This window comes from Lynx rufus, unplaced genomic scaffold, assembly GCF_022079265.1.
Source record: "Lynx rufus isolate CCGP_SWC_20201006 ecotype Redwood Valley unplaced genomic scaffold, mLynRuf1.p SCAF_9, whole genome shotgun sequence".
NCBI classification, from domain to species: domain Eukaryota; kingdom Metazoa; phylum Chordata; class Mammalia; order Carnivora; family Felidae; genus Lynx; species Lynx rufus.
The window spans coordinates 899598-911536 of record NW_025814897.1 but is presented as its reverse complement, the minus strand read 5'-3'; the positions used below and the strand labels follow the sequence as shown (position 1 = coordinate 911536).

At 49.2% G+C, this 11939-nt stretch overlaps 1 protein-coding gene across 8 annotated transcripts in view; it reads right to left on the bottom strand.

Annotated features, from left to right (window-relative positions):
- Window positions 1–1400: 1400 nt before the first annotated feature.
- The window catches only part of YAP1 (Yes1 associated transcriptional regulator), a 109559-nt gene continuing 99020 nt past the window's right edge, over window positions 1401–11939 (bottom strand). For all 8 annotated transcript variants that reach the window (XM_047071873.1, XM_047071875.1, XM_047071874.1 and 5 more), the window contains 3 exons: window positions 7774–7904; window positions 3741–3853; window positions 1401–1639 (listed from right to left, as the gene is read on the bottom strand). In XM_047071873.1, coding sequence (XP_046927829.1) covers window positions 1401–1639; window positions 3741–3853; window positions 7774–7904 — 483 coding nt within the window. The remainder of the gene's footprint in view (window positions 1640–3740; window positions 3854–7773; window positions 7905–11939) is intronic.

The following is an 11939-nucleotide window of genomic DNA, read 5'->3' as shown; positions in this document are numbered from 1 at the left end:
TACTAGAATTTACTCCCAAAACTAGGGCGAAGGTAAATTTCCAAAGCTAAAGGAAGGAAAACCACTATGTAAAGCTTACCTCTGTCACGTATATTATGAGCCTATTCAGTGATTTCCCATCAAAGCTTAAAATTAGTCCCAGGGATTATCAAGGGGAAAATAAAGCCCTATCTTGTTTTCTTCTTTCAAATTCATCAGACAATACTGTGTGCCAGAGGGCAGACTGTGCTCCTCTCAACACTCTACGTAAAAACAGCCCTTTCTAGAATACTAAACTACCCAAATGTCTGCAGACTGCCCCAACCAGGTTTAAACTACCTCTGAAATATAAACTACTAGTCATGTATTCTAAATGCATACATTCAAAACTACCATTTTAAAATAAATTGGAAAGTAGGGAAACCTTAAAAAAAAAAAAGATACATTCTGCTATCACACTATTACAAAGATTATAAGTGTGTGTGTGTGGGTATATATAGAGAGAGCAGATAATCATGATTTAAATAAGATGTTAAAAAAATCAGGAAATGTAGATTTTTACCAAAGGCACTACAATAGCCGCCCCGAGATACAACTATAAACAGATTCTTCGCTACTATGGTAATTTGTCTAGGTTGGGGGGTGGGGGTGGGGGCAAAAACAAAAACAAAACAGAACAAAAACACGACCCAACCAATCAAAACGGAAACAAACAAACAAGAAGCAAACCCACAATAAACCCACCCAAACCTATACTAGAGTATGTGGCAATAATTAATATATTTCTATGGAAAAAACTCTCTCATGCCTTATAAGCTCCTAAAATAAAATCAAGGTCACTATGTGACTAACGAGAACACTAGGAGGGGAAAAAAAACCACTGAAAGTAAAACAGTCCTCAGCCTCGGTTTCAGCTAGCTCATCACATCTGCGCGAAGTACGTAGCATCAGACCGACATTCCTGGCCTGGCAGACGAGCCAATTGTGGTTTTCCACTGGCCACACCACACGCAGCTGAAGAAACAACTGCCTGACGGAGGAAATGCTGTGACACGAAGCATCCGAGTTCCAAGTCTGAGTATTCAGTTAGGGTGATGGGCGAACGTCTAACTGGGCAAAAGGAAAGGCGTCCATCGTCCAAACAGGCTCACTTCCCCCAGCCCCCAAAACGAACAGTAGTTATAGTAGCAAAAGAAACAACACAAGTCTCGAGTCTCTAGGGCCAACTAGGATAGAGGTCAGCAATATATCAACAGCAGCAACGGACAAGGAAGAGCGAGACAGTGGGTGAGAGAATCTTGCTGGACGTCTGTTCGTCGTTCTCTGCGTCAGTCACAAGACTGCGACCGGCTGTGCCTGGCAATTTCGGGCACATCTCCTCAGATCCTTCACAGATTTGGAATTCGGTCTACCTGAGGGCTCTATAGCCATGTGAGAAAGCTTTCTTTGTCGAGCTTGGTGGCGGCCAGCACGGACTCCATGTCGTTGAGGATGTCTGAGCTCAGGGCTTCCTGCAGACTAGGCATCAGCTCTTCCCCCTCTATGTTCATCCCGTCCCCCTCCAGCGTCCCGAGGTCCACGTTCGTCCCAGGAATGGCTTCTAGGTAGTCTGGGAAGCGGTTCTGCTGAGAGGGGAGGGTGCTTTGGTTGATAGTGTCGCCTAATTGGGACGGAGAGGAGAGAGTCGGGTTTGAAAAAGCGGACATCAGAGCTGTGCGACGTGAGCCTTCAGACACGCCGGACTCACCCCCGAACCGATGCCCAGAGTTTATTTCAGGCTGAACAACTCACCGAAGACAAAATAATGCCAAGTTTACTTTTGCTTCAACATGGGTTCAGACACTAAAGCCGCAGCTTGACTGCTTGTTGCTATGTACTGAGCACTGAAGGGGGTCACGGGAAAAACCGAAATCCCTTGAAAAACTATCTCCAGTAAGAGAAAGAACACGTACATCACACACGTGCGTCGCTACTGGATGCTCTTCTAGAGAGAAACCACTAAGTGAGATAAATGTAAAAGTCACAGTGTGGAGTGAATTCAAGCACACTCTATGGCAGGTTGAAACTGATGTTTTCCCGGTTTTAAAACAGCGCGGACAGCTTAAGCGCTCTTTGACCAAAACTGGTAACGTGACTTACTTCAGCACTTAAAACACTGAGTTAGCTGGCCAGGCACTTGAGGGCCCTCTCCAATGACTCGTAATCTTAAACCTGGAGAGAGACTTCTCTCTGTGATCCTCCTGTTGTACGGGATTCAGTGTTACACCCTGGGGAGCACTAGTGTAGAAGGACTGGATGAAAACTCTATTCCGGCCTTGGAGAGTCCCGTTCCTCACGGCAAAACAAGCCTCCCAGAAGCCCGTGAATAAATAACCCTCCCTTGCCTTCCCTCTAAGGGTTCCCTGATTTACCTGGCCAGGAAACCTTTTTTTGAGCATGACCACATTCGCATTCCTTAGAGCTCCCGGGCACATACCTCCCGGGAAAGCAGCACAGAGCATGGAGGGCACAGGGGTTTGGAGAAGAGCAAAGGGGGCGGGGGAGGGGCAGGGGAAGCGTGCTGGGCGTGAGATGGGTCTCAAGTGTGGGCACGGGAAGGGGGACCGGAGTCTGAGGGAAGCAAAGAAGGTGGCAGGGTGCACTCTCAGGAGCACTGAAGCCGTGAGCTGGATGAGCGACCCGCCAGCAAGGGAACCGGCCGCCGGAGCCGCCGGGGGGGCTGCTCCGTCTCTCGGCCAGTGCATGCCCTGCGCTCGCTGCCAACTCCAGGGCCATCGGTGCTCGCCAGTTCCTGGATTACCCTTCTCGGCTCCTGCAAGATGCCCCGCAGCTATTCTGACAGGAAGCAGGTGAGCCCCACAGGCTCGTCTCTCCCCCTGGTTTTCTGAGCCCCTGACACCTAAGTTGGAGCAGAACCCTCAGGGAAGGGGCAGGCGCACACCGAATCGCATTCGATAGAGGGCGAGCGGATCGCAGACAGAAGTCTCTCTCCAAGATTAAGAACACGAGCCGTCAGGACACCAGGGGGCTCAGTCGGTTGAGCGTCCGACTTCAGCTCAGCTCATGATCTCACAGTTCATGGGTTCGAGACCCGCTTCCGATTCTGTGTCTCCCTCTCTGCCCCTCCTCCCTTGCTCATGCTCTGTGTCTCAAAAATGAATAAATGTTTAAAAAAAAAAAAGTTTTTTAAAGGAAGGGAGGGGAGGGAAGGAAAAAAAAAGACAAGAAAAGGAAAGAAAGAAACTGAGTCATCAGAGAGGGTCCTCAAAGGCCTTGCCAGCTAACTCAATATGTAAGTGCTAAAATAGGTCACATCACCAGTCGTCATCAGAGCTAAGTCGTCCAGGATATTTGAAAACTGGGAAACAGATTACAAAGTGCCATGGAGAAACAAAGCAGGCTTGATCTGAATCAAGTTTTCAGGATTTTAGCTGGTTTTATTTTTTTAAGGGTATTTACTTATTTTGAGAGAGAGAGAGAGAGAGAGAGAGAGAGAGAGAGAGAGAGAGAACACGAGCTATGGAGGGACAGAGAGAGTGGGAGAGAGAATCCCAAGCAGGCTCCATGCTGTTGGCACACAGCCCAATGCGGGGCTTGAACCGTGAACCGCGAAACCACGGCCTGAGCTGAAGTGAGATGTTACCTGCCTGAGCCCCGCAGGTGCCCCTTAACCGGTTTTCTTCCGAACTGCCTTTGCTCACAGCAGCTTGACAGACCTGCTGTGTCTTGCCGACGGATCGCTAAGAATGAAGCACACCCACCTGTGTCCATCTCATCAACACTGTTCAAGAAGTCGTCAGGGGTTCGGGGGACGCTGTAGCTGCTCATGCTCAGTCCGCTGTCTGTACTCTCATCGCGGGAGTGGTAGGTGCCACTACAAAACAGGACAGTTACAGAGCAACACGAGGGCTTCCAATGATTTCCAGGTAAACATGGAACGCCTGCTGAGGACCAACACGGTTCTCCAAGATGACGAGTAACCATTCCTGCAGCGTAAGAAACGAGCCCCTCCTCCTTTGGGATCTTACACAGCCCTGGAGGGAAGGGAGGCAGACAAGTTCATCCTTTTCTTTCAAAGTCTGTTTGTTTATTTATTTGAGAGAGAGCAAGAGAGACATTTCATGTGTGAGCACAAGTAGGGGAGGGACAGAGAGAATCCCAAGCATGCTGCACTCCCATCAGCACACAGCCTGACATGGGGCTCAAACTCATGAACGGTGACATCATGACCTGAGCCTAAAGCAACAGTTGGATGCTTAACTGAGCCACCCAGGTGCCCCAGACAAGTTAACCCTGACTGAAGCTGGCAGCTTTAAGGAACCCAAACCACTCTGAAGGTCCTGGGTCAGGTGGCAAGAAAAGAAAATAAGAGGGTGCCTGGTTGGTTCAGTCGGTTGAACATCCGACTTCAGTTCAGGCCATGATCCCCACGGTTCGTGGGTTTGAGTCCTGCGTCAGGCTCTGTGCTGAAAGTGCCAAGTCTGCTTGGGATTCTCTCTTCCTCTCTCTCTGCCCTTCCTCTGCTCTCTTTCTCTATCTCAAAATGAAATAAGCATTAAGGAAATGAAAAGAAAAAAACATACAGCCACAGTTTCCTGGATGACAGAAATTCTCTGTGTAGGTATGCTCTCTGCAACACCATCTCTGTCGGGGGGGGGGGGGCGCGGAGCGGGTGCACACAGTCTGCTTATTTCAAGGTCTCCATCTCCCAGGTGGGACAGCACAGGCGTCGAATCAAAATGCAACTCCAGGTACTGGCGAGACAGGTTGGCACTACACTCAGATCCCCAGCCTGTGCAGAGTTCAAGCGAAGGAAACACCAACCCAAGACAAAGAACCAGAACTCCTTTTGGACCGGGCCAAAACAGACGGGGTCACCGCCGACAAGGTGAGAATTTCCTTAACCAAATCTCCTTGCTTCTGTGTAGGGGAAAAAACCCAAACACCTCAGCTTAAGACAGGAACCCTTATCGTTCCAGCTAAAGGGCACATTTACGAAAACAACTACAGGGCACACACCCTGGGGAAAAACAGAAAAACATGAATCAAGATTTTAACTTTAGGCTAATGAAGTTAAACACAGTCAGTCTTCATTGCCTACATGAACACACAATCTCCCCTCACTGCCCGCATGAGCACACAGTCTAGCCTAAATATCCTCACTGCCTGTGTGAGCACCCAGTAGGAGATCTCACTGCCTGCTCGAGCACACAGTACGGTAGATCTCCTCACTGGCTGCGTGAACAGAACATCGCCCTGAGCTCGTGGCACTCCCAGCAGCTGGCATGGACAGCAAAATCTGGGGACTACTAATTTTTAAAAATCTACGGTAAAGTGGGGTTCCTGATGGTCTCTGACAGGGATGTGAACCGTAACTTTTCTCAACACCTGGACACTTGGGCAGCTCTTTAGCTCACAGAAAAGTGCACCAAAAAACCCACCTAAAGCTATGAAAACCAGCTTTCACAGTCACTTGGGGTTGAACACCCAATCCCCCCACATTTCCTCCCTTATTACCTGATGCAGGTGCTCTGTCCTCCCCCCAACCCTGCACCCCGAAACTGCTGGATTACTCCGATGCTTCTGCCAGATTCTGGCAAGACGCAAAAGCCTCACAAAGACACAAGAAATCACAGATGAGCGTCTGAGACCGTCTGTGTAAGATACAGCTGCCTTGGAGCAGGCCTCCCTCAGGATACGCTCGGTTTCCCTTCCACCAAAAGCGCACGCACGCACCACGCACAGGGCACTCGGGGGCAAAGGGCTGACTCACGGGGCCATGCACAACTCTTCCCGAGGAGCCCGCACTCCTGGGGCCTGCAGCCCACCACCTCACACATGCTCCCTGGGCACCTGTTCCCACGGGATGGGCCTGAGCCCAGGTCCCTGAAGACAGAGAGGGAACAACAAAAACCTACGAATGATGCTTTCTGAGAGGCTCATGCCGTCAAGGAGGGAGGTGAACAAACACGGTGACGGATCACGCTCCGGCGTTAAGCGAGCAAAGTGTTTTTAGAGCGAAGACAGGGGTGTGGAAAAGTCTATGGAGAGGACACGAACCTGACCTCCGAGGGTGTCGGGGCAGAGGGGACACGGGATGCCACACGAGGGACAAGAGTCAGCATGGTGGCAAGGTGGGGTCCCAAGTGTTTGGAGCTAAGACACGTTTGAATTGAACACTAGACAACAGGGAAGCCATCCAGTTTCTGTAAGAGAAATGCTACAGTGAGATGGGTTTTAGAAGCTGGGGTACTTCACCGAGTGGAGAAAGGACTGCCCCCACAACAGCAGCATGGACGATCGGACACCCCGTGACCTTTACCAGGAAAGTCTCAAACTGCAGCCCAGCCTTCAGCGAAGTTCTAAGAGAATCTTGACGAACAGCTGCCAGAAGGACATGCCGTCCTGCATCCCCACAGTCCAACTGTACCCCGGGGCCAACACAGGTCTCCAAACGGGCCCTGGATTCTACTGATCTGAATTCTCCTTGTGGGGAAAAACAAAGTTCTGGCTTCAACCTTTCCAAATTAACCTCGTCTAAGTTCACAACTGCAATCTTGTGTAAATACACTCAACTTCTGGCCCAACTTTAAACTGGATGTGTCAAAGGAGCCAATACAAACTTGAAATACATTCTCGATGGCCTTCGAAATCAAGCCTGGGAAGCAGGGCACCAGTGCCAGTCTTAGCACCAAGCAAACTATGGGATTTCTACGGTACTAAGTATTTTGGTCACGTGAGAGAAATGTTGTTTTTCTAAGATCACGCAGTTTTCAGCTTAGCTGGTGTTGACTGAAAGCACGGTACGATAGCTTTCCTAAACCAAACATTTTTTAAATGGTTTAAAAAGTGCACTGCTTGGGGCGCCTGGGTGGCGCAGTCGGTTAAGCGTCCGACTTCAGCCAGGTCACGATCTCACGGTCCGTGAGTTCGAGCCCCGCGTCGGGCTCTGGGCTGATGGCTCGGAGCCTGGAGCCTGTTTCCGATTCTGTGTCTCCCTCTCTCTCTGCCCCTCCCCCGTTCATTCTCTGTCTCTCTCTGTCCCAAAAATAAATAAAAAACGTTGAAAAAAAAAATTAAAAAAAAAAAAAAGTGCACTGCTTAGAACTGGTTAAACACACACACACACACACACACACACAAAACCAAAAGTAAAAGTACACAGACAAGACAGCATTTGTTCCTTATTTTTAAAAACCGAAATTCCATAAATATCTTGCAACCCAGAAGAATGAACCGTAGTCAAGCCTTAGTTGTAAACGGTTTTCCTGGCGCAGAGTGTGACCTGCTTCCATACACGGCACCGACATTTCTACCGGAAACCCATCTGGGTGAACTCACTGAAAAGGACCTGTGGGCTGCGTGAGTTTGAAGCAGTGTCTTTGATAGCTGTGTGTTTTTACAAAAGGCACAACCTTACGTTTCATGTCCTTGAACTTCCTGTAGCGAAAGCGCAGGGCCCACACTCATGTGGGAAACTCCTGCCCAGGATCCTTCAAACGCAGGCCTGAGGACGTTTAGGACCATGTTCATCTGCTTTCGTGGAAGGGCACGCACGTGCCCGCCGACTCTGTGGTGTTAAGTCACCGTCAGTCAACAGACAGAAGCCAACACGTGACTGGGAAAGTGTCCCCAGGTCCCCACGGCCCATGTCCTCCCATGGGAGCCGGCTCTGAACCTGGAGTTCCACTGTCCTCGCCATTTACAGCAATGCTGTCTGGCGTCCCCCCCCCCCCCCCCCGACGCTCCTGAAGCTGCTCCCCTTCTCAGTGGCCGGGAACAGCCCTCACCCACCTGTTAAGAAAGGGATCGGAGCTAGTGGTCGTCATTGTCCTCAGCTCCTGAGACATCCCAGGCGAAGGCACTGGGTTCTGAGTCCCACCTTCCTGGTCCAGTGTTGGTAACTGGCTACGAAGAGCTAATTCCTAGAGAAAAAAAACACAAACAGAATCAGTCTACTGACAACAAATGTACCGTTCGAATGAAAGAAATAAAACGCACACTAGGGGGCCAAGTACATACAAAGTTCAAGTGTTAAACTGTCTACTTCAAAGCTAACAGTTTTCCTGGTCAGAAAGACCAAGTTCTCACATGCATTTCCAATGACTGAAAATTAAGTTGCATAAATTCAAAGTTGATCTAGTCTTATTATCCCCCAAACGTACACACTTTCCTACCTAACTTCATTTTGTTATTTTTTCTCACTCTGGCAGACACTCCCAAGCCCGCCCTACCGGGCACGACGGCAATTCTGGTCTCGCGAAAAAGAATTCTTCAAGTTTACTTCTATGCGCCAACTGTCCTCTGAGTCTGCACCAGGAATAAAGTCAGAAACACGCCATCGGAGGGTTTCTGAGCAGCCGCCATTGTCTCTCTGCTGGACATTGTCTCTCTGCTGGACTCTCTGCTGGACCCGCGCACCCAGACAAGCCCGGCCGAGGCCACGCACCTCTCTCTGCTGCTCTGTCCTTTCTCCTCTACTCCTCTTGGGTCCCTGCCCTGCCTCTCAAGCTCTCCTAAAGCTCAGGTGTGCAGCTTCCTCTCTCTTGGCTTTCTGGTTTGACTTGAAATGTGGCTTTTGACTCCAAAGGACACCGCCCCCACAGAGCGCACCCTCCTCCCTCCTCTGCAGTCTGAGCCTGCACCACCTCCCACTGAACCAGGTCTACGCCTGCTGAATACAACAGCCTACGAACGGGGGTTTCTTAACCAGAAGATCATGACAGAATGCAGAGGGTCTGTGAACTTGGGTGAAGAAAAGAAAATGCCACCTTTATTTTTCACCAACTTCCAACTGCAATTTAGCATTTTCTTCAGTTACAAATACAGGCAACTAAACAGCAGTGTTTGTTATACCCTCTGACTTTCCATCAATGGAAAACATGTTCATATCATAACGTAGTTGCAAATATCTTAAATTACCACTCATGCTCATCACTACTTCAGTGCTACTTAGTTATAAGACACGCTGTTATGTCTGGTTACTTACACATCAATTACCAAGTGAATGATTCGCTCAACAGGACTGCTCCTCAATCTTCCAGATTCCAATGACCCACACCCACCTCCGTCACCCACTTGTACAGCTGAGACTGTGTGGTTTAAGACCAAACCTACCTCTAAAACCTCGAGTCACGTTTGGGACAGTGATCACTGTGTCACTTCACTGCACTGGCTCACCCTGGGTCACACCTGTGCACAACGCCTACCTAATCATCTGTCACCAAACTCTTGGATCTCTGAATTGCAGTAAAAGTGACCACCATTGTACTTCAAGCCCTAAACCCCTCTGCGTCACCCCGGAGCAGGCACGGACAGTCCTCCCCCAGAAATCTCACACACACTCCTCCTGCCTTCTGGGACCACAAGTGCTCTGCCCACCAGCTTCCTGTGTGACCTCCACCCACCTCCCCTCTCCTCCTGTTCCAGTTGAGTGGCTTCCCCCTTTTTTTTTTTCCCATTAAAAAAAACCCTCAGGTGTAAGTAACACACGACATTAATCTCCAGTGTGTAACACAAAGACTCAGCATTAGTACACATTGTGAAGTGACCCCCACAATCACCTGAGTAGACACCATCCCTACACAGCTATGTTTTTTTTTTCTTGTGAGGAGGACGTTTAATATTTATTCTTTTAGCAACTTTTAAATATGCGATTATTATCCCGTTAATTATTAACTGTGGTCACCGTGACCTATTTTATACCTGGAAGTTTGCACCTTTTGGTCCCCATCCCCCAACCCCCAATGTGTTCTCTTTATCTACAAACTTGGCTTTTGTTTTGGTTTTTAGATTCCACTTCGTAAGGGAGACCATGCGGTATTTGTCTCTCTGACTTCTCTCACTTAGCGTAACACTTTGCAGGCCCATCCGTGTTGTCACAAATGGCAGGATTTACACACACACACACCCCTTCATCCATTCAACTGTCAAAGGACACTCAGGTTGGTAAGTGGTGGGCAGCTAAATGGACACTTCGACAGATCTCAGGTCTTGGCCACCGTGAGTAATGACGCAGGGATACAAGCCTGAGCTCTGAGCTGATCGTCTGAAATACACAAGAGGCCACCTCACAGCAAACTGCCACCACGAGTCAGTACCACACACATGCTTCCTCCATTTCTACAACAGGATTGCTAAGAAATGCCAGAGAAACACACAGCTGTCCAGACTAGTCTAAATCGATGGTCTCTGGCCTTGAATGGCCACAGTCCCACTCTGTGATGTTCTGTTTTCTCACGTCCCCACCGTCACTGTCCCACACCCGGCACACGCTCTCAAGCCCGACGCAGTCAAGGTCGTCCAAACGTCTGTCCTACGTCAGTAGGAACGCACAGGCCGTCCGGCTTTCTGCCTCCTCCTCTCGCAAAGCTCTCCCCAGTCGCACTCCTCTTCCTAACTCGTCCCCGAGTCTCCCCTGTCCCTGCTGAAGGCCAAGCCACTCTCCCAGCAGCCTCTGGGGACTCGCTGCATCTGTCCCCTGTCCATGCTCTCCACACTCGCCAACCCCTCCCGCTGAGTGACCAGAACTTCAGAACTGCGAGGGTCTGTAGCACGGCCCTGCTGTCCACACCGCCTTTCAACTAGAGCGCTTTGCTCTCTTCTCTGTTATCTAAGACTCTGTTCCCTTCCCTGGGGAGGAGAGCTCTCTGCCATGATCCCATCTCCATCTTCGGAGAGACTGGACAGAGAGAGGTTACATCTGTAACAGTTTGAGCACAGGTATAACATGATCTTAACACTTATCACACAATAGTGTAGTTCCTTCCTTCCTCCCTCCCTCCCTCCCTCCTTCCTTTCTTTCTTTTTCCTCTGTTCCTTGAGGGCACACTAAATGAATGAACAAATGGACGGTTTTGGAGCATAATACCTTAACTTCTGAGGCTCTGAAGAATTTATGCTGCCATTAAAACATGAGGATGTAAACAGGAAGAAATTTGAAAACGACGAGTATTGTAAGCTCTGGATGAAGCTGATGCTTAGAGTTCTGTGAGGGAGGGAGCCGGAGACCTGTCAGAACACGGCAGTACCTCGCAAATATCGTAAAGAGAGCCTCATTTGCTTTCTACTTCCTATCAAAGAAGGCAGGCACCAGTTTCTGCAGAGCAAACACAGGACCTGACACTACTCCGACTTGTTACTGAAATAACCAATAAATTGGCTATGATTTTTATGTTAACCAATTTTTATTTTACTTTTGTTTATGAAGTTCCCACTTTTTCGACATCGTTTTATGAAGCTAAAGCTAACTGTCAGGCGCAGATTCTCCATGTTTTTGCTACTCTGGATTTCACCACTTTGCCGAATCTCGTCGGCCGCGGTCTCTGACAGCTGAACTGCTGTTGTCAGCGGCCGCCACAGACCCGCCGCCAACGCTCACAAAGAAGTTCATCTGGAGATGTGCCTGAAGCCGCCTGAGGGCTACAAGGGCCCACGGAGCCGCGCTTCTCATCCAATCTGTGTGGGGGCCGTGACAGGGGCCGTGTCGGGTTCATGTGAAGTGAGTCCGAGAGGCTCAGGAGAAAATGTCATTTTACCGCACTGGTGTCGGTGGGGTGGGGGTGTCAGCACTGCCAGCGGCATGAAAACAAACATAACGTGCTAAGGCCAGTGACACATATACACACAGATTCACAGAAACCAAAGCAAGGTAGGAATATTCAGCCCAGTTTTGAAACTTCTAGACATAGCAAAAAGAACAGAGTTGATTAAATGCCCTACGTAATTTCTGAACAGTTTTCCTGAGGATAAATGATGTATAAGTACTTATACACATATTACCCAAAAATGGATATTTTTTTTTTTAATTTTTTTTTCAACGTTTTTTATTTATTTTTGGGACAGAGAGAAACAGAGCATGAACGGGTGAGGGGCAGAGAGAGAGGGAGACACAGAATCGGAAACAGGCTCCAGGCTCCGAGCCATCAGCCCAGAGCCTGACGCGGGGCTCGAACTCACAG